The sequence below is a fragment of the Etheostoma cragini genome, chromosome 5, assembly GCF_013103735.1.
Source record: "Etheostoma cragini isolate CJK2018 chromosome 5, CSU_Ecrag_1.0, whole genome shotgun sequence".
NCBI classification, from domain to species: domain Eukaryota; kingdom Metazoa; phylum Chordata; class Actinopteri; order Perciformes; family Percidae; genus Etheostoma; species Etheostoma cragini.
The window spans coordinates 15,784,010-15,807,245 of record NC_048411.1 but is presented as its reverse complement, the minus strand read 5'-3'; the positions used below and the strand labels follow the sequence as shown (position 1 = coordinate 15,807,245).

At 43.7% G+C, this 23,236-nt stretch overlaps 2 protein-coding genes across 9 annotated transcripts in view; one reads left to right on the top strand and one right to left on the bottom strand.

Annotated features, from left to right (window-relative positions):
* mctp1a (multiple C2 domains, transmembrane 1a) overlaps window positions 1–6,975 on the top strand; it is a 130,681-nt gene extending 123,706 nt beyond the window's left edge. For all 6 annotated transcript variants that reach the window (XM_034870957.1, XM_034870956.1, XM_034870959.1 and 3 more), the window contains one exon: window positions 4,328–6,975. In XM_034870957.1, coding sequence (XP_034726848.1) covers window positions 4,328–4,399 — 72 coding nt within the window. In that variant the 3' untranslated portion in view covers window positions 4,400–6,975. The remainder of the gene's footprint in view (window positions 1–4,327) is intronic.
* Window positions 6,976–7,895: 920 nt separating this feature from the next.
* The window catches only part of slf1 (SMC5-SMC6 complex localization factor 1), a 31,095-nt gene continuing 15,754 nt past the window's right edge, over window positions 7,896–23,236 (bottom strand). For 2 of the 3 annotated variants that reach the window (XM_034870963.1, XM_034870964.1), the window contains exons 16-18: window positions 22,249–22,341; window positions 20,733–20,915; window positions 7,896–8,767 (exon numbers count right to left, since the gene is read on the bottom strand). In XM_034870963.1, the coding sequence (XP_034726854.1) occupies window positions 8,271–8,767; window positions 20,733–20,915; window positions 22,249–22,341 (773 nt within the window). In that variant the 3' untranslated portion in view covers window positions 7,896–8,270. Of the gene's footprint in view, window positions 8,768–12,957; window positions 13,451–20,732; window positions 20,916–22,248; window positions 22,342–23,236 lie in introns of those variants that run through there. The other variant, XM_034870965.1, reaches the window with a different exon arrangement.

Genomic DNA, 23,236 nt, shown 5'->3' with positions numbered 1-23,236 from the left:
GTGTGTGTGTGTGTGTGTGTGTATATGTGTGTGTGTGTTATTAGGTGAGGTATGCAGGGAGCCGAGGGTATAGCATCAGGCAGGCCTGTCACCTGTGTGGTGGAATTGAACCTGTGACGCATGAGCCCCATTTCTCTTGGCTGGCAGCTCTTCACAGATAAAACTACTGTTTGATTGAGATATTGTTTTTTCCCATACCTTTTTGTTTTTGTCGATCCCCTTCGCTACCCTTCATGAGCAACAAAACCCTACTTTCTACTGACATGCAAACTTTTCTTTGTTTTTCTGCACTCACAAATAGCTTTGTTTGGACAGGAATGTCAGCGTGCAGAATTAAATTGCCGTGTTCCTTTTTGCTGCTGTAGGCGTTTGGCCGTGTAATGGGACCACTAACAGCCAGTGATCCCGCACAATATCTGTCCTACTTTTGGATCCGTGGTAGCTTGCTCAAAGCCTGCAGCAAACGATGAGTGAGTTGCACATGGAGAAACATTTTGATAAAGGCGTATATCTTTTTGTGAATTGTGCTTGCAATTATTTGATATTAACAGACATATGTCCATGTAACTATGCTACATGCAGATGTGCTTTTACTCTTTTACTCATGAGTGAATTAAATCATTCAACCATTCATTCACTTGTTTATACATGGATGCACCACTGTTGATCTCATTGATCACAGTTAACGTTGGTCCTCTGCCAGGACTGTCATGGTTCCTAAACCAAACTACCACTGTGTGCACGCACGCACGCACGCACGCACACACACACACACACACACACACACACACACACACACACACACACACACACACAGATGGAGCCGTATAAACCCCACTCTGTCCCCTGGGTATTGCTCCCTTGTCTGCTTTAGTTGGCAGGGCTATAAAAGGATCCACACCCACAGGAGAACAGTATCTGTCATCACCCGAGTGTCCACAGATCTCCCTCTGTCTTGCCCAGTCTCTTCTTCACTTTCATTGTTTTCTCTCCTGTCTCCTTTGTTGGTTTGTCCCGCTCTCTGCCCTTCCTCCCTTCATCTTTCTATCTATTTCTGTCACGTCTTTATCTGGCTTCCCATCACTCTTTTCCTCCCTTGTTTTTCTCCACGTGGATTATTGCCTTTGTATCCTTTCAGACTACCTCATAGTCTCTCATTTCTCTTGCTGTATCCAACTTACCGTTTTTATTTGTACAGCTGTTTAGTAGGATGTTAGTTTGCCTTATGGACAGTGAGGAGCATCCAGATCTGTATCAGTGCAGTCTGGCTGCCTAGTGAGGCGTAGAGAGCAACACATGCTGGCCTAACCACTCTGTAAGCACCTTAACGAGACATTGGTGACCACCAGTGTGAAACAGAGGAACTGAAATACCCCACTGGATGTATTTGTACGGTCTGTGAATTTCTTTGGGATTCAATGATGCAGTGGCAGGGTGTTGTGTGAAGGCATGATGTGGGAGGCGTGGGCGTGTGGGTGTACATTGTCATTGCACATTCACATGTGTAAGCAATGCATTGGTGAGCACACGTGCTTCTTTGCATGTCAGTTTTGTACATTGCAGGCAGAGGAAACTGGAAGGCCTCATTGAAGCGACAGTGGGAACCAGTAGAAGATGGATGATGGAGGCTTGTTCCCAGCCAGTGTTAAGAGACGCTGCTGTTCCCGTCCACAGCAGACAGACCCACCATGAGACAGAACAGAGAACCCATATTGACGTCAGTTTGTTGTCTGCCTGGAGAATCAGAGCGGATGTCAATCAATCCGACAGGCAGAGTAGCCTACAGTACATCAGCCTGGGAAGGATCCCACAGACGATACTGGCTTTGGTGCTGTGACTGTTAAGTTCTTTTTTTTATTCTATTAGTATTCTGATTCAGTGGCTAGTGCTTGTCAGTGCCTTGAATCTGTCTAGGCTACTGACTGTATTTGTGTGCATGCACACACATCTGAAAGTGAGAGACTGCCAGAGTGACAGTCTCTGGTTGTTGACGCTCAGCCACTGTGATGCTTTTGCGTCTGAGTGTCCATCACTTCTTACCAAGCTTTGCTCACCATCTTTGCAAAGTGGTGACAGTGGTGCGCAGTCACGGAAGACTTGGATCATGTGGACGCGCCAACAGTTTTGTTTTCATCACTTAGAATTCCTCATGAGGGCGGCGGAAACTACGCAGTATAGCTTTAAATTAACCAATCAATTAACATTAAATAGAATGTTATTTAATGTTAATTTAATGGTTAACTTAAAGGAATAAAGGAAACGTTTTTGTTAAGTTACTTATTCACTTTCTTGCCGATAGATAAGAAGTTTGATAGTCTCTCATAGTGTAAGTATCTGGTGAATATGAAGTTAGGTGACAGTTAGCTTAGCTTAGCAACGGGAAACCGGAAACAAAAACCAACGGAGCTTAATGCTGCATTATGTTTTAGCTGGGCCCATTAACCTCCTGGATTCTCTGCTTGTTGCCTGGCAACCTCACAGTGACAACAAAACACCAGAAGCTAACCACTCCAGATCAAGAAATATTCCCGAATAATAATCCTCCTAAAATCTACCACAGTCTTTCTTTACACTAGGTGGGCTTAGCTATCTTTGGACAGAGAAAGGCTAGCTGTTTTTGCTAAGCTAACTAGCATATTTAGCCAATCCAGTCTCACAGCAGTTTGTGAAATGGTCACGTTCTTTAATCCATTGATTTGTGTACACAGACATGTTTATGTTGTGTTGGTGAGCACAAATTTTAATCTAATGTATTGGAATTTGTAATCACAGCACGACTACAGTAGCAAGACGTATGAAAAGCCAAAAATCCATGCAGGGACGTTGGTTGGGGTGGTGGATGGGATGGGTCCACCCCAGAGACCGGGGATCGTCTCCCGCGTGTAGCGATTAATTTTCCAGTTTTTCTTTTCCTAAACACAATCATCCCGTTGGTTATCGCACATGCCCCAGAGTCCGCAGAAATCTCCCCCGTGTGGCGTTTAATTTTCCCTTCTTTTTTTTTTCTAAACACAACCGCCCCGTTGTTTTCGCGTGTCCCGTTGATTTTGCACTTAACCCCAGAGACAGCGGTTCTTGTCCCGGCTTGTGACGTGTCCTTTCCCCGATGTTCTTTTCCTCCGTACCTCTGCGTAGATGCTTCCCATTACGTGCAGAGCACCACAAAAAAAAGGAGAAATTGAAATACATTAGATTAAAATTCGTGCTGACCACCACAAAAAACAATTGTCAGTGTGTAAAATATCTGAACAGTGTTTTTTCATCCTGTTGTCTGTAACTGAATTGTAAGTCATCTAAAGTAGTTAAAAAAACAGTCCAAGTTGATGTGGCTGTTCTTCACCTAATAGCTGACAGGTCGTCCACCTGTGTGCAAAGAGAAAGGAGCCTCATCAGGCCATGTCTTCTAAAGTTTCCATTGAGAAGAAGGAATGCTTCACAAAGACTGTTCAGTTCAGCATGAGTGGAGAGAGAGATGTGTTAAAGAGATTGTATTTTGTTGTTTTTTCTTGGTTTTGTACCATGAATGGTGCAAACACAGTAAAAATCTCCCGTATGCATGTTGTTAATACATCCGGCCACTAGTTAGTATAGGTTACATTCTCTAATTAACATTTGGGTTTTTGTCAGACAAGTTTGTCTATCTGCCCTACGTTTACAACAGGCTCTTTATTCAACAGCACATGAACTGTGAGTTAATCATTTTGTGTATTTAAATGTTTAGCCAGATAAACCCCCTGTCATGTACCTTGTTTGTATCAAGCTCCATGTGATCAATAACAAATTGATACTGTAGTAACTATGACTACTCTATAAAGGGTTACAGTACTTTGACTATCTTCTGTCTCCTTCTCATCCCTCTGCCCTTTCTCATCTAACCATCTTGGCTTACTGAGATGACTCTGTTGTCTCTCCAAGCTTTCCCACGAGGCCTTGCCCTGTTTTGTTTGTTTGTGTGATCCCTTCCCTTAGGCCTCTGTCCCACATCTGCAGAAGTCTGTCTGTACGTGTATTATTTGTGTGTGTCTGTGTGCAAGCACGAGTGTATTTGGAGCTTTGAACAGTGCACATAGATTGTGTGTTTGTGTGTGTATATGTGTGTCTGTGTGTGTGGTAATCGGTGTGCAATCCCTTCCCTGAGGCCACTGTTCCACACAGCTGGACTCAGAGAGCCTCTGGAGGGTTTCTGTGCTATTCAAGCATCCTTTGCTCTTTCCACCTGACCGGGTGGTGTGTGTGTGTGTGTTTGTGTGTGCGTGCATGCGTGTGTGTGTGTGTGCGTGCGTGCATACATACATGCCTGCATGTGTGTTTCTGTGTGTTTTAACAGGTGCAGTACCGAGAGCTGAAACTGGATCCCAATCCCAGTCCAAATAAAAGGAAGAAAAACAACCCCGGGTAGATGTCCGCCCACCAACTCTTCTTTTCTCCACTTTTCTTCTCGTGGTCTTATTATTGGACGCTGAGGAGCAGAGGAAGACAGCTCTGTATCAGCTCGGCTCAGCTATCCTTCCTCTTTTTCTTCCTTATTTTCTTCTCTAAAGCCTAATTTGTTCTGTCTTTAATTGCTCATGATGTAGAGTACAGTACAGTTTCCTGAAGTGTAATTTTTGTACAAAAAAGACGAGTACAATTAATATTCACCGTTATACTTATGATTAAGTTTAAAAGGTGATGAAAGGATGGTTGGAAAGATCTTTTTCTCAGCCGTGTGAGCAACTCTTCTCTTTTCTTCTCTCCATCACTCTGACAGTTCCAGTCCAAGGACTCTGTCCATCTATTTGCCACAAGTGATAATTGTCACACAACAAGTAAAACAAGTGTTAACATTTAAACTTACCATCCTTAAAATACATTTTTAGTGCATCCATGTTTATCAAAATACAAGCCTTATGCTAACATCGGCATCATAACTCTGCAATAGACTTTTAAGTTTTTAGCTCATATTGTTCTTATTGTTAAATGTTTTATGTAAAATGTTCATATTTTCTAATTGGTTTTGTACTGAAGAACCTTTTGTTTACTTCCTCCCTTGGATCGTAATGATGTTATGTTCACTGGCGGTAATTTAGATTGTTTCCACTTAACTCAGCCAGCCAAGTTGATTAGCAATTATGGTCGTAGCCTCCAGATATGTCCTTCTACACAAACACAAAGCTGGACCAACAGGCTGAAAGCTTGTGCTGGTATCTGTCTTGGCTTTTAATACAAGGGCCACATTTGCTTGTTTTTTTTCTTTTTCTTTTTCTTTTTAAAGATATTAATCCCCAAAAAAATCTAACCACAGTGGACAGTGGTATTAGTTTAAAGTACAGTGAGTCTGTTCTTCTTAAAATAGATTGTGATTACATAATCATAATTAAATAGTACCCAGAGGAACAAGGAATATCACTGTAGAGGATTAGACAGTTTGTATTTTGCCCCAAATATCCAGATAATTTAGCTGTAGCCTCATTTAACCCCTTAAAAACATATCAAAGTCCCCTGTCAGCCAATCATCAAGACACCTTCTCTGTCTGTCAGGAGGCGCAGCAGACTGGGCCTTCTGCTGTCGTTAATATAGATGTCACCCAGTCTATGCAGTGTGTCGCCAGGCAGGCAGGCCTTTAGGCTGCCACAGCCCTAATCTTGTTTGAAAGGCTGGTCTCCTTTCCTCTCATCTCCCCGCTTGCCTTGGCGGCCACACAAGACAGCATTCACACATGCACACACACACACACACACACAAGCATGCATACAGGCACAAAAGGAAAAAGAAGAACACATCCTCTAACGTGAATACACTGCTTCTTTAAGAGATTTTGCGTAGTAAATACTGCACCTACTTGCTCACAGATGAAAGCATAACATCCCATTTAGGGAAGCAGGCACATTCTACTCCCTCTCAGGCACACACGCTCACACAAACATGCTCTCTGTGATGCTGTGCCCCGGGCTGGCCACCCTCTCCATCTGCCCCACCTCCTGTGCCCACAGCTCAACTTTGATCTGTCTTTCCAGAGACAGAGGCTTGTGCATGTGAACTGTGTATGAGAGTGTTTGCGTACACGTTTATGCAATCAAAGACACGTTGCTTTTCTCAGTGTCAGTGTGTGTTACAATTGTATCCCCCCTCCAGCTGTACACTGATGCATAGATTCAGTTGATGTGTGTGTGTCAGCATCATGAAGTGTGTGTGTGTGTATGTGTGTGTGATGTGGGCTGCAGCAGAAGTGCCAGCTGTTATTTGGTGTGGAGTTTACTGGTGTAGAAGGCCGTCAGCTAGATGAGCAGCAAGTCGCTGTGTGACAAGGCAATGCTCTGAGGGGACCTGGGCCTGAGATGTCAGGGATGGAGGAATGTATGCGTGTGTGTGTGGGTTTTATACTATTTCAGATCTCTTTTACCATCATGGTTCTCTCCGTTTTCTCTCTCTGCGGTTCCCTCATTCGTCAGTGAACGGGGTTGCAATCCTGTCTGAAGGGACGGCCTCCTGAGCGTCTTGCTGAGCGTCTGTTGAAAGATCACAGCTCAGGCTACATTTGAGAAGGTCTCCGCTCATCCTGCTGATCCCTGCCTCCATTTCTACCACTTCCCATCTTTGTGTTCCATCTCCCCCCGTTGTCTGTCTCTCTATCTTTACCACTCTCCACCCCCTCTCTACCACAACTCAAGCGTTCTTCTGCCATTGTGTCATCTTCTAGCCCTGCCTTTCTGCTTGCCATTACCTGTACCTTTTCCCTCCTTCTTTACCCATCCATATCCATGCTTAAATATCATCAGGCTTGGATTTGTCACTACAGAGGGCCATTGATTTTGTTTTGAGAAATCCACTTGAAAGACAATAACAGACTGTCCCCTAAGAGTAGCGTCGCAGACTGATTATAGCCTCCTCAACAAACACTGGGGCTTGTGAAGGATGGCTTTTTATAATGCCTGAAAGATATGTCTGGATACCCCCTACGTATGTGTCTACTACTGTATGTAGTTACTTTACAACATTTTTGGTGACTATTGTGTGGTACTGCATCCCAATACCGTTTCTTGTTCTGTCATTATTTATTAGATATCAGCTGTTTGAAAGCAACCAAAGTGTTTTTATTTTGTATTATTTAGAGAAAATATATTATATAAAGGAATGTATCGGACTGACATATGTAAAAGGAAAAAAAAAAGCCCTTTGATTGCACCAAGTTGAAATGAGTATTTATTTTTTAAATACTGTACATAGCTATTTAATTTATGTTTGTATTTTATACAGTATGCCTGTTGTTGATGTTGTAAAGTAGGTGTATGCCTGCCTCATTTTCTAAGATCTGTCTTTTTCCGCCTGCTACGTTGCCTGCCTGTGACATCTTTTTTATGTGCCCAGTTCGGACCAATGACATTTCAGGACAGGAATAAGGAGCCGAGATATGGGGTTAGTCGGGGGGGGATAATTTGATGTTTATTTCTGGTTTGGGAAATGAAATGCATCTGATGTATGTTGCTTATTTTGAAAGAAAAAAACAGAAAAACAAACACAAAATTAAATATTTTTTATCATCTTCAGAGTGTCTGGATTATTGCAACATTTATATTCTGCTTCTTTTAATTTCCAAACCAACACTCATAGCAGCAAAGGAAATATACGGCCATTCATCTCAGTCTGAGGCACCACATTCACATTTCAGGTTCAAATCCCCCCTCTCCCCTCACCTCCTTTGCTCCCCCGCCCACTCGACCAACTCCAACAAGCAGGCCTGAGCCGCTTTTTTCATTCATGTTCAGCTTCAGGAAGTGGCTCATTCCTCACAGCTGTCTGTGTGGCCGAGCCCCTCAGTGCACACCAGTGCCTCAAGCAGCTCAGACCAGGATGACTACAACTGGCTTTCCGCTCTCTTTCACTGTGTCCGCACCATGAAGCCAATGCATTTGTTAGGTATTTCACTTTATTTTGTGATAAATAATAGTTAGCATGTAAAAAAGGAATAATTCTCTTTTAACAAAGTATCAGTAGAAAGAAGAACCTGAGGTAGTATCAGTCGCTGCACAAGTTATCGTATTGACATACAAACATGCAACAAAAATACATTTTTAGGGCCATTTTTCTATTTGTGAAAAGTAATATTAACAAGGTGGCCGACAATATACAACCCACGTAGTTAGTAAATAAATGTTTTCTCCGTAGAAATAAACACACCGCTAACTTCAAAACGCGTGCTTTCCTATTTACCTGTCTATAACCGACACAGATGACCTTTTGTTAGCATTTCAATCAAAGGTTGCACAATCAATTCTTTCTCGGTGTGTTGTCACAAAGCAGCCACTAGTTCTTTCCCCCGGGCCTTGAGATCTTCTAGTATCTCCATTAGGAACATTGTGTTCTCTCCTTTGCACTCTTTCACTGCCTGCGACACCTGGCCCAGGTAACTCCCTCTGCTGAATTCCAGCAGTGTCTCTGCATCCTCCACCAGCCTCACCGCCTGCTGGTCTGTCCAGCCCAAAGTCACCTTTTGGTATGAGTGTGTCTCCAGGGCCCGGACCAGCTTGTAGCCCAGGCTGTAGGGCTTGTCTCTGGGCTGCAGGTGGCCGGGCAGACCCTTTTCTTTCCGGTAGGAGAAAATGAGGTGGGCCAGCAGAGAGGATCCGGCCTCCAGCAGGGGCAGGTTCAACACCTTAGTAACATTGTTTCTCTGGGCTGAGTCCCCGATCTGAGCACTGTGGAGGAGCTCCTCTCTCTGACTTGTTGCAGAGACCAGTTCCAGTGCAGTAAGCCCGTCTCTGTCAGTCTGCTCTAGGAGAACGGAGCCTGGAGGGGGCAGAGGTACACAGGATCAGACCACACAACACCTACTGGCTTCAACTACAACCTGAAATAAGCATGACTGCAACTATTTGGATGTTTTTTTTTTCTTTCATAAACTGCTAGATAACAAAATTCAAGTTAACTAATTTGTTCTAATAGTATCACATACTTTATCAACATTTTACAATGACAATGTTGAGAGTTTTTACGACTGTGTGTCCCTACCTCTATTGAAGTAACACAACTCTACGCATGAGTGCACAAGGACGAGTGCATAAAGTGATGTTCAGGTGCACAAAGGCTTTCAGCTTCACACAAAACAGAATATTTAAATAGAAACACTACTAAAACATAAATCCTCTTTGACCCCCCCCCCGGCAAGTAATGTGAAATGTGAAGCACTTTATGCTGCATGACTTTTGTTGTGCTAAACAAAAAGATTGATTTATTGAGTATTCTTCTACCTTCACTAAATCTTTAAAATTGCCTGCCAGATTGAAAGCAATGAAGGATGTGCTCTGGATACAAGTGAATAACCTGAAGGTTCCTCATTGGGAAAACAACTACTACTAATGAACGGACTTAAAATTAGAATCCACCTGTAGTTTTAGTAAGCTGTGATATACTGCATTAGGATTTTGGTATTAAAATGGCAGTTTAGCTTTAAACTGGGAGGTTAATGAGTCAAATGTAAACAGCCTGCGGAGGCATCAGCGATAACATGACAGCATCATTATCAAATAAGGCGGAAGAGAAACAACACGTGTCAATGACAGGACACCGCAACAGATATAAATAAAACACACACACACACACACACACACACACACACACACACTCAAAGTGAACAGCTGGGGCCTCAATGCCAGCTCGGGCTTTTAGCTCACTTCAGCACTAACTTCAGCTGACACATTGTCTTAACTGTGGGGCTGGCGGGTCACTTTGTGTTTGTGTACAAGGCGCAGAGGGTTGGTGACCTGATGGAGGCTCTACTCTCATGTTGGCCTTTTTTATGTACTGCCGCACGCAAACTCGTTGATATCGTTAGAATCAAATACACAGAAAGTTAAAGGGGGTGATAAACTCGCAACCAACCTCTGTGACATCAGAAAATGACTGCTGAAACTTCTACCCATCTACTAATTTAAGATAGATCTTCTTCAGGGTTGTATTCTGTGGTATCGGCTCAATGCATAACTCCAGTACATCCCAATACCAACATATAAGGCATTATTGAAGGCGATACTGAAACTGATACCGGAACATCTCTAATTTAAGCAACCAACAAACTTGACATTCCCCTTTCAGCGCTGCACTACATTCCCACTGAACATGACAGTCATTGTTTCCTCTCTTCTACAAAGCCAGGGGAGTTCTAACGGTGACATGTATCCGCTACTCTCTCTTTGTGCTTTGTCTGTTCAGCCTGAAAGCCATTTTCTAGTGTCAGACAGGCCCTTGTGCACTTAGCCTACATGGAGCTGGTTGAGTCAAGTGTGAGCCCTTTGTTTTCCTTCAGATAGACCCATTTCCATCGCAAACTTCTCCTGATGGTACTTGACCGTTCAACCTCGGCAGTGCTGCCGCCACATGCAATGTTTAGGGCTCTGTGGAGGCTCGGCGTGACACACAGACGGCCGCTTGATACCAACACTGCTGCCAGTTGTTTCTGTTTGATGGGCTGCAGCATTATGTTTTGAAAAAGGGACAAGTGTGTGTGTGTGTGTGCGTGTGTGTGTGTGTGTGTGCGTATGTGTGCGTGTGCATTTTGACATAAACAACACTTACTAAACCTCCCAGATGCCATTTTGACAAAAGACAGCCTTGTTTTAAATGACACCATACAAAAAAAAAGTTCAAAATGGAACAATATGATTCCTGAAATTGCTCCCCAGCTCTCTGTCTGCCACTGAACCAACACTGTGTGTAGCAGTTATGAGATAATCGGTGAGAGCTCACGTAGCTGTTAGCGGGGAAGGTCAGCGCTCATCTACCTTTTAGTGCTTCAAGCCTGAGTGGCAAAAACTCAATCTGCATAAATTGTGGCATTAATCTACATAAACTTTTACATAAGCGGGGAATTTTCAAATGCAGGGGTCAGGCATCGGGGGCACCAGTCAAGGACGTAAGAGCACAGATTTGATCAAAGTGGCCACAAGAGAAAGGCAGAGGGAGACGGAGCGACGTGCTGTGTGAGAGAGAGTGAGGTTGTTCACAGCAGGTCATGATCACCAGGTTTCTATAACAAGCTGTGCTCGCTATTACGCTCATGCCGTAGGAGTGGCTGTAGACACACATTAACACGCCAAATCATGTCTGCTGGAAAACAGGTCCATCTTCTGACTGAGGCTGTTTTGCTTTAAAATACATCATGTCCAGGGTGGGAAATTAACTTTTTTGCCCACAGCCACAGCGGCTGGTGGATTCCCAATTTTTCCAGCCACTTATATTTTTTACCAGCCACATTTTCAAAATTTCAAATTTATAAAAAGTGCACTAGCATATTTTGAATTGCTTATTATGTACATTATTTTGTATTATTATTTCATATTTTATTAACATAAGCAAATAAAAAGTGATGTGAAAAGTTTTTATTGTTTGCCAGCTGTATGGAAGTGCCCTTGATATGAGACTGGGGTGACTTGTGGTCTTTTATTGCCTCTAATTTAAGGTTAGGTGATCCTCTAATGAACAAATTGTTTGCATTTTCTGAAGACGAGTACGTTCGACAGTAAGTACAGCGCATGGACTGGTTGTCTGTGAAGTAGACTGTAGGGTTGTGCCAATGGGTGATATCATATCATCGTCCATCGTGCTGGTAGACTGGCATCACGATGGGGACCCACCATCGTGATGCCACGTCCCCCCCACCCCGTGGCCTAGTGATGTATCAGCATGCGGTAAAGTCATGCTCTGCGCCTCGGCTTGGACACAGCAGCCTCGAGCAAGAGAGAAAAGGCGTTAACGTGCAACGTTTCCCCTCATTGGACTAACTTTGGGGATACTAATTTGTGCGTGCATGAGTAAGTCTGATGACGAAGTTATGTAGGATTTATGAATGTACGTAGGCAACAGTAGGCTAATTCACGAGGGTGCTATTTTATGTGTGAGCTAATATTACGCATCTGTTCATGTGCGCTGCAAGAGTTATGTTTCTGTTTATTGATAATCTCAGTAATGATGGTATATTAGGTTATTACTGCGCTCTGTTAAAGGCAAACGTTCCTCTGTACTGTCGTTATGCAGAGCACGGAGATCTGGTTAAGTCTAGACGGCACCGTAACTGAAAGTAGGGAAGTTGTAATGTGCTGCCCCTAGCAGAGGCAGCATGTAATACTGTCTATTTACAGAGGGCATTTGAATGTATGCCTGATAATCTGCCAATTTAGGGGACATAGCCCAACCCTACTAGGCTAGCCATTCCCTTGTTTTCCCTTGGCCCCAATGCGCCACTTATTTAAAAAAGGACCTTCTCTTTTTCTGTACTTTGCCCTCAACAGTTGCTACTACCGACTCCGCAGCGGGCCTCTTAACACCGGGGATATGTTGCCACATTTTTTAAACAGAGGTCACAGAGTAGCGCTGAAAACCACTCCACCCGCCACTGTGGCTGGTATACAAGGCAAAGTCACCCACCACTTTGAAAAAGTACCCGCCATTGGCTGGTGGCAGGTGCTAATTTCCCACCCTGATCATGTCTCCCTTTGAAAGGACCAGCCTTGGAGCTCTCCAATGGGCCTTTAAGCCACAAACGCAAACATTCTGTGGAGTGTTATCAACCAAACAAGGATAGAAAAAAAAATGGGAGGACAAGGTTTTCCCACTGCAATTTCAAAGCAGTACTTTTCCTCGGGTGGCACAACACAGGGACATTTAAACTGCAATAAAATACAGAGGACCCAAAAATGAAAAGAGACACACTTAAAATTAAATAATACTCTCAATAATACTCTCAATGTCTTCTCTCTGTCACGTCTCTACCATGGCTCACACACAGGATCGCACATCAGTACAAGAGACAGAAATTCAAGCTTGAGAAGCGCATATTCCCAGCGCTCCCCGACGTCACTGGGTCGCTGAGGGACGGGCTCCAACAGGAGGGAGGACACTGGTGTGGGGAGGACAGGGCCCACGCAGCGCGGCCCTGGGCTCAGATTGCCCAAAAGCCAGTAAAGGACTGTTGAGCTGCGTGTTTGATTGTAGATGTGTCTGCCTGAAAGCTAACTGTGGGTCTCGGTGCATGCTGTCTGCCATTTGTCACGTTTGCATATTTACCTGCTTGACTTTCTCTCTTTTATTTCCATTAAGCATCAGCTTGTGTCTTTTGCTTTCCCAGAATTTAAATGTATTTTCCTTCCTTTCTATACTAATATGTTTTACCCTCTGGACAAGATATTCACTTACTAACCATCCTGGGATTTAAAACATGCTCTAATGCGCCACCACACAGATCAACTGCACTTGATATAGACATCAATGGTCATAGCCAGTGCTAAATAACATATTTTCTAACAGAAGACATACACATAACATCACCTGCTGTTTATAATGTAATACACACATACACACACACAAACTGTGAGAGTAGAGGCTGGGGAATGGTTTTGGTGCAGGGGCTGCGACTGAAGTGAATCCAGGTATTGGCGCTGGGTGTCAGATATGCTGCCGTGGAGATAAATACAACACCTGGGGGATTACATGAGAGCACAGGGTAATTACACCATCCTTTATGCATGTGTGTGTGTGTGTGTGTGTGTGTGTGTGTACATGGATGTGAAATTGCCCTGCTAAGACCTCAACTCTGAAGCTACAGCAGAGGGAGGAAATTCACATGCCGAGCAAAAGCCACTGCCTGATGCACCAGCCAGATGCAGTCTGACTGTACATACACACACACACACACACAGCAAAGCCCTTTGGCCTTTAGAGGGCAGGCGAAGACAAGAAATATAAAACGCAAGAGTGGAGGATGGGAAAATTGGCGCAAAAAGAGGGAGGGAGTGAGGGAAGGAAAGAAAGTCTCTCAGTCTCTCTCTCTCCCCCTCCCTCCCTCCCTCCCTCCTGATGCTGTGGCTGAGGCAGACAAGCTGGGAAGCAGGCAGCTCCACAGCATGGTAAACATCCTCTCTCTCTATCCCCCCCCACCCGCCGCCTGAAAAAGAGAGGCAGGGTGAGTGTGTGAACTGCAGCCAGGGGCACGGCGTCACACATCGACAAGGAGCTGCTAGCTAGCGACTAGAAGCCCAAATAAAAAACAGCAGCCAGCGGAGGAGCATCAGATGCAGGAAAAAAAAGAAAGACCAGCCGGGCATGTGAATATGCAAACATCCCTCTGTGCTTTAGCCTCAGTGATATTTTCTCCCATTTTCTACCTTGATATTTAGAGCATAAAAGCCTGTAGAGGTAACAGCAGATGAAGCAGCCAGTTGGGTCAATGTCTTTTGTATAACAGTACTAGTGTATGCTGCATTGCCTACGGTCATCCCAGTCAGTGACATGCTCTGTATTCTCACAGGTGGGCGTCATGTTAACGGGTTGTGTCTGATTACTGTGTCGGTGAGCTGCTCACCCAAACACAGTCGGGTCAGACACAGATTAAAGTTGGGATCATAGCCTTGCAGAGGAGGTGGGGTAGATAACGATGGGATGTACTATGTAAAAGGATGGACACCAACTGCTAGCTTTGTGTAATCCTCTGCCGCTCAAACACCTCTAGTGAGGAGAGTTATCAGATATATTCTGATTTACTGGATGCTGATCAGTCTCTGTGAGCCACTTCTCTTTATTATATGAAGCCTTTACTTTTGACTTTGTGATGACAAAGTTAAACTTGGGAACTTCTTATTCTAGAAGACATACATTATTATACATTATATATTAGTCTACATTATTCTAGCTTTTCAACACTCATTCTAGAATTTTTGTCTTGCCTGTTATTTTATATATACATAACATGTTTTTTAATATGCTAATCAATTCCATCGGGTATTGTCGTTTGAATTAATGTTCACATATTATGCTCATTTTCAGGTTCATAATTGTATTTTGGGGTTGTACCAGAATAGGTTTACATTGTTTAATTTAAAAAAAACACCATGTTTTTGTTGTACTGCACATTGTTGCAGATCCTGTTTTCACCCTGTGAGTTTAAGTCTCTGTTTTAGCTACATAGTAAGACATCACATTTCTTTACTATCTTCGTTGGGAGTCACACATGCGCAGTAGCTAGGTGAGGTCACATCAGCTAGATAACTCTTTCTCCAACTTTGGTCAGCAGAAGGCAGGATTAGCTGGGAGACTTCTTCTAAATGAGGGAACACTTGTGGAAAAACCTGCAGAACAGGGACATGGATGTAGTTCTTTTGTATATTATGTAGAACTAGTGCGTGTAGCATTGTTTTACCATTGAGAATTACTACGGTTAGTTACGTAGAAAGCCGTGCAGATTTTGAACAGCTCACCCGGAGACTGAAGGCAGAGGACATTCAGAACCCTGAATCTCACTCAAAACAGCATGGATAGTTTTTTTTCCAAGTCTGTATGCATGTGGAAGCACCAAAGACACAAAATAACACCCCAAATCCCAGAAAAGGGGATTTTTTCATAACATGGGCACTTTGAAGGCTGAAAAAGAAAAGAGTACTAAAATGATGATGTATAATGAGTGAGTACAGAGACAAAGAACAATCTTCATGGCCAACAACAAGATCATCTTTGACCTGTGACTGTTTTTTTTTCTATGGCGCCGGAAACGGACAAAAGAAACAAACTAAACCTTGAAACTTGTCTTTGTGGATGGAAGAGCAATTTCTTTCCACACTTACAAATTCACAATCAATTATTATGTGGTCCTTACAAATAAATATATTACATTACATTCCTGCTGAACCTTGTAGGCGAAAGAGGAAAGTACAATACATAAAAATACCTAATAACAATTCCTTTTCGCTGAAGCTAGCTCACTGTGGCCTTCACGCTCACCAAAAGCTGCAGCTGTTTATAAAGGGGCAAGGCATTTGTACACTGTAAAGGTGGTGCTGGGCCTGAAAGACAACTTTTTGTAACAAATCACAAAATCACCCTACACTTTGATTCTTATCTGTATAAAACATGCACACATAAGGTTCATCTAGAAAAGGGGTCTCTCTCTCCTCTTAGAGCACACTGAATAACGACTGGGGAGACTGTTGGATAGAGCGCCAGACTCAATCCTGGCAACCACCCCATAACACAGAAAGAAAGGTTGGGGGTGGATCGCGAGAGAGAGCCAGGAAGAGAGGAGAAAGATAAAAAAAAAAAATCTAGTCTAAAATTCCCAGCGAGGGAAGTCCTTGAAATACAGCCTGAAGAAACCTGCAGCTGAAACATCAACACACCCGAGTGAAGCCGAGGGCTCCAAACAAAGCCTCACCTCTAATGGTACGAGCGCTCAGCTCCACGCAGTTGCCAGTTCAGGACCCACAGGGAAATAAGTGCTAAGAAGAATGAACTTTCTTTACCGTGCTGACAGTGAAGCCGCCCAAGTGTGTCTAAAGCACTACCTGTGTGTGTGTGTGTGTGTGTGTCTCTCAGAGATCTATGACAGAGATAGACAAACAGACAGAGACAAACCATGACTGACTACAGCGGTCTGAGGGGACTGTGCGTTTCTTGTGCCACTGAGCAAATGACATCTTTCTGCTCCACAAACACTTATTCACATTAAGATCTGCAGGGACCTCAGGATGCTGCGCATTAACCAACCGTGTGTGTAACAGAGATGCACAACACTCCAAAGAGAAAATGAAGAAGCAGTCATGTAGCAACCTCTCTTGCCTTCTCTGAACTTGACTCAAGCCAAACTAAATTAGACAAATGAGAAACATTTAAACACCTTTACACATACCTGAACAATTCTTTCTTTCTGCTCCGATACACTCTCCCCTCCAAGAATCTAAATCAGTGTGTGTGTGTGTGTGTTTACAAGTCCAGGTGGACTGGCTGTGCTTAATAACATGGTGGGCCGTATTGAGAGGACGCCATCAGTGATTACGGTCACAAGGCAGAGTGGTGACAGCTTTAAGGCTCTTTTCTTTATTTCTCCACCCTCTTTGCTCACTGACACGCCTCCGCAGTGTGTGTGTGTGTGTGTGTGTCAGGTCTGAACTGCACAGCAAAAGGCTCTGGGTCAAATTCCATCCCAATCAAGGGTACTGCATAACCTGACCACCCTGCAAGATTTAAACACTCCTACCAGCTGATGAAGGGACAAACACAGACACACGCACAGGAACACGGACACACACACACACACACACACACACACACACACACACACAGAGGGTCATGTGGGGTGGCCTTGGGCAATGGGAGGAGGAGGGGAGGAGAGCAGAGTAAGCCTTGCCATCAGCCATGGCATTCTTTGCTTGCCAGCTCCATACGCCTGGAGGGACTTAGGTAGAGTGGGTAGGGGGTGGGATCCATTCACCCTTCCCCCCTTGGAATACACGCACACACACACGCGCACACACACACACAAAAGGAGTGAGATCACTCTCAAATAAAGGCTTTGTTGAAGTGCCAGTGTCACCCTCTCTGGCCTACCAGCTCCTTGGCAGCTAGGTTTAGCCTCTCTGTTGGAAACAGCAGGGTGAATGCCCCAATGGAAAATATAGTTTCATGAGATGTAGCAGGCATTAAACACAGGACTCCAATAAATAAAGAGAGAAAGAGGAATGGAAATGCATCTGGCCCACTAGCCTGTTTTCCTGTCATGGGACGTTGCAGCGATTCTCCCTGGCCAAACATTTAAAAAGTAGTCTGATGTATGGGGGTTAGAAATGCTGCCATGAGCACAAAGGTTGTGCTGGAATAAACAGCAACATAAAGATGCTTACAGTAACTAAGCAGGATGTAGCCCCAAAGCCAAAACTTTCCACATTTAACAGCCAGGACTTAAAAGATCTAAACAAAAAGAAGACAGAAAATGCTTGGCCTATCGATGGTGTCCATGGCAACCAGATGGAGATCACAAAAAAGAAACCATGAGAGACAGTGTAGCCTGGAGTCAAGAGGATCACCTCTTCACCAGCTCCCTGCTGTAGCCTTTAGACAACCCGCCATCAAGGTGTGAGGAAGTAGCAAACAGTCTGCAGAGAGCGAGTGAGAAAAAGTAGTATAATGTACAAGCCTGCAGGTGTTTCAGATCGGGAGCATTCTTATTCCTGTTGTTCTGCTTGGTCCCTGCGAAGAGACCTGGCCTAGACAGCAGGCCAGACGTCTGCTGCACAGACACACTCTCTATATCTTTTAATTTTACAGATACAGCTGCTTCTTCCGCTGACCTCTTTTAATTTGCTCTCCCTCCTGTTACTGGAAAAAAAAGAAAAAAAGGGAGCGCTCTCTTGTTTCCTCTCCGGGACTAAACAATCCCAGTCTAATTTATTTTTTGAGGACAGAATATGTACATGTGTTAATGGAAAAGTCGGATCAAATTAACTATAATTAGTCAAATTGAGAGGTGAGCAGAGGCAGAGGTATGTTACATGGGAGACTTGTTCAACGCTGGCAAATGACACCCCCCCCCCCCCCCCCCCCCCCCCCCCCCCCCCCAACCTTTCCCCAAAACACACACGCATTTCCTCTGCCGCACATCAAGCAACGCCACCTTTACTCTTGAGCTATGACACCCGTCACGCTCGCTTCAACCCCCTGAGCTCAGACTGTATGTGGCGTGCAAACATGCCGACGCACAAACTAGTTGTGTTGTGACACATTTCCACAAAAAACTGTGTGTGAATTTCGCAAGCGGCGGATCCTGACTCCTCTAATCTTGTCAAAAAGACATTAAAAGACATCTAACAGGTGATGCTGTAATCTGTTTGGACAGACACTGCAGTGCAGGACTGCATGAGGATGATCAAGACAGTAGAGAAAAGAACAAAGCTGTAAAGCAGCAAAGAAAGCAGTGGGGGCAGAGGGAGAGATGGTATAGATGATCTACAATTCATACAGTGAAGAAGGATACACCTGCTACAGCCTCTGGGGTCCAGTACCAATTCTTTTTTTCTTGGGCAACTGCACTCTATGTGTGCAACCCATAATTCTTCAGATGTACATGTAGGTAACCGTAATACACTCTCAGATAACCTTAACAAATTGTAGATTTCACTATATTAAAAGTGATATTCTAGTAAAATAAAACATTAAACTACATTTTCATTTAAAGTATGGATTAAGCCCAAAAAACTCTAGATCCTACATTTCCACTAATCCAAATTAATACCGTCTTTGGTAAGATTCTCCGCGTCAGGTAAATGGTCCATGTCCTCCACGCCTCCATGTTGTAACACAGGCTTTCTGCTAAGAAAATGCAGTCTCAATGCCCGTGCCGAATTAACCCAAATGACATCATCAGTTTTATTTTATTTTCAGACTTTAGAGAGCTTCGGAGCTCCAGAGCCAGAGAAGACATTATACAACTACTTCCAGAGGCTAAACTAGTCATCTGTGTGATGAATGAACTGAATGTGATGTGTAAAATCGCTGTAGTGTCCCTTTAAAAGCCCCACCGTCAAAAAGGTCGCTTACTCTACCAGGAGGCTAGCTGAGATAAAACTAGCCCTGCTAATAAGGTTGAAAGCAGCATTCAATCTGTCAGTAAGCGCGGCTGCATTTGTTGGCTACATTACATTTAAAGTGTGTCTTGGCTAAAACAGCGGTGACATGCAGCCCACCACTGCAGTAAATCATTAGCAGAATGGCTAATTCTACAGATTAGGTCTCTTGGCAGCCAACGGGCTAGACAAGTTAAAGGTGTTTTATTTTAACATTATATGATTCCATCAATGTGACAAGGACCATTTGGTTTAATGAGTTTCAAGGAAGATGGATTACATGAAGACATATGAATAAACAGTCAAGTGTTTCCCATCAAATTAGGACATATACACTAGAGTGCTGATTGGGCCGCATTTTTCTATTCCAGCCCGCGTCCGACAGAGCAGTAATCAAACCCGACCCGAGCCAGACAGCCACTAAGATATTTATGTCCCAGCCCAACACAGTTAAAATCTCATTTTTTTCTCATGCTAATGACACATGTACGTTTGTCTGTGTGATAAGCCCACTTTTATTAAGAAACTGTAGAAAGGCATTTGGAAATTTCAACAGATGAGCGCATCAGTGCCCGAGGTGCAACAAGCGCACGTTAATAAACCGTTTCATTTAAAATGTTCAATTTGTTGACCTTCCCTGATTGCTTCATTTCCAACCATGGTGGTCAGAAAACCAGTGGAGACTTGTTACCTCCAGGGCCCACGTTATAAAACAAATAACATCGGGTTCAAAATTCCATTTCTGGTGAGCAAATAAATGAACTTGGCTTTCAGTCCGGGGTTTATTTTGGACACACTGTGTACAAAACTTAAACTTATTCCACCAAATCTGCTCCGGTCGCATGTACACGTCTGCTTCCTCTTTCTCGATCCCTCTTGTGTTCACTTTCCAAAGAGACCCGCACATGTACTGACCTCTCTTAAAGGAGCAGCAGCAGATTGGACAGATAGTCTAGCTATCTGTCTGGATTTCCCCTGCAGAGATCTGAGGAGCAGTTAACCATAGTACTCATGAATCCACCAGAGTTTAAAAAGGAAGGTAATGGAAATTAGGCCTGAAAAGGACAAGAGGCAGAATTTCCCTGGGCATCTGAGCGGAGGTGGAACTTCATGTATATAGACTAATCCCCACATGTGAGGGGTTGGGGGAGTGGCTCTACCTTCGCTCCACTTCTTTGCTCATTTTTGAGTTAGCCAACGTCAGAAACTGCCACTTTGAGCTTAATTTTGGCTCTTGAGAAACCTAAGGGTGACGTCACGGACACTACGTTCACATTTGATTGTCTATGTATGAAACCAATACTTTGTGCCATTGCTTACGTCAGCTCTTACTCTAAAGCACTGAGTCTCTGTGTGTTTTGATGTTCACTCACCTGCATGCTCAAGTAGCATTTTGGCGATGTCCAAGTGTCCGTTTAGCACGGCGTCCTGCAGTGGACTGACTCCACACACCTGGTTATTAAGCACGGGTGCAGGGTGGTGACGTAGCAAAGCCTCCACACACGCAACGCTGCCGTGGTTGCACGCTTCATGCAGGGGCGTCCAGCCTGCATGGTCTACATGGTCAACAAAACAAGCACACAAACAAGGATTTGCACTTTTGTTACTGTTTAAATATTTTAAAGTTAGCTTAAATATACCTTTTAATGATCTCTGAAATTTAATAACTTTGCTTTCAGCCAAGAATTTACGTAGTAAATAGCTAACACTTAATAACTGAGGAGCTATTTTTGGTAAATAATTTAGTGTATCAAGCAGTTCAAAAGGGACATGCATCTATGGTATTAGACAATTTTAAAGTTTCGTGATGACAGATTAAAAGAGACTTATTGTGGCTTGAGCGGGCTAACCAACTCTGTTGTGGCTAAGTTAGCTCTGAGAGCTAATAACATGGCTAACAAATAAGCTAGCAGGGGTCCAATTAGAGGACCTCTGTGCTAAAATTGGAAGAAACAGATGATACACCTTACTAAGTGATTAAAGCTAATACTGTAAGTGACACAGCTGTCAGCACTTTTTTTAAGGACTCCCTGTTTTTTTAATTAATGACTTATCTGTCTCTTCCACTACCATAAGACAAACGACATTAGCACAACTGGCTGCTAAAGACTGATTAGCTATTATGTGCCCTTAGACTGCTTGAAATTCTTGTTTGGAAGTTACAAATAGGTTACTAACCACTGCCCACGTGGGCCTTACATAATAATACAAAAACTGCCATTTCAGTCGATCATGTTTAACAACAGTCCTTCCAAAATCAAAAAACGTTCACGGATAAAGAATTGGACTATTTAGACCATTTAGAGAACATTACAACGTACATTTGACAAGAAACGACCTGAACCGATGAGGTTCTGGCTCTGTTAACGCGGGCCTTGTTTAGAGAGACAACCGCAAAGGGTAACGGTAATTTGACTATTTTGAACATAGTTCTGCATGATTGCCTCACGCATAAGCTTCCTCCCACAAGATGCAAGTGGATTTAGGCTGCTATTAAAAAGACTATTACAAAATTGGAGAAACCTTTGAAACAGCACATTTCCATAAAAGGAGGGGAAGTCATTGTATTTGACCTAAAGGGACAAAAGAAAGTCAGTCTGAAATATCAAAAGGGATTCGATTCACGAAGCAAAGTCACCATAAAGCTATAAATCTCAGCCTCCAAACCCATCTGGCTCTTTCTTGACACACCCTTTACATTTTTGCTAAAGGTTAACCTCAATGATGACACACACACACACACACACACACACACACACGCACAGACACTTCTATTCCCCCCCCCCCAATGTTAATCGCTCTTCGAAACCCTAGAGCAAACCGTGGGAGTGAAATTAGATGACGGTGAGACAGAGGTTACAGAGAAAGGGGAAAGCGAGTAAGTCTTACCTTTAACGTTGATGTCTGTGCCAGGAAGCGCCAGGATCTGAAGCACTGTTTCCACTTGGTTCTTTCTGCAAGCTCTGTGGAGGAGGGTCTCTCCTTCGACCAGGACACGCACAACGGACAAACATACCCAAAAGAGAGAAGAGGCGGAAGAGAAGTGAGAAATCCAAAATGAGGGTGTGCCCTGATGTCCTGCCCATTGTCCCCCTCGATATGGTGAACACGCCAATAAAACACCACAGAGATGTCCCCAAACACCCCCCAAAAAAAACCTGACCTAAAAAAGTACGACCCGCCAATGAGGATGCGATTGAAGAAGAGAGATGAGAAAACGGGCAAGATCTTAAAAAAAAAGAAAAGACAAAGATTGGATTTGCCTCGCTCTTTCCCTCTTTTACAGACACAGAGATTTTCCACCTATAGCCCGAGCCCCACAAAGTTAACATTGGGGCAGTCGGCGAGTGAATGAATGTAGTGGTGAGAATGTAGTCTTGCTTCCTGTCCGCTCGTCCCTATTATGTTACTTGAGAGGAAGTTATGGTAGACAGCCCACGCACAAAGCCTCGAAACGGATTCTTCACAGATCCAGGGTTCAAAAGCTCCGCTGGGCATTGCCAGTGTCACCACGTGATATTTAATCAGCAAACTACCAGTGAACAGGCGTGTAAAAAAAAAAAAACTTCCAGGATTCCATTTACATTTTTAAACACAATTTTCTTCTCCTCTCATCTGTTTTTTTCTCATCTTTATCCCCATCCCTCACTTGTCTCTGATACAATATTAAATCAGGAATATATTAGTGGGCCAGAGCCCCCTTTTTTCATGTATGGCTGATTTTCAGAGGAAAGTTAAAGGCCAAGCATGAGTGGCTCGGTGCTTGCCAGTATAATACAGGACTGCAAAGCCCATAATAAATGCTTTACTAGCTCTCCCCAGGACGCCACGCCTGTACAGGGGCTCCTCTCCACCGCGCACAGAGCATAGGCTGGGG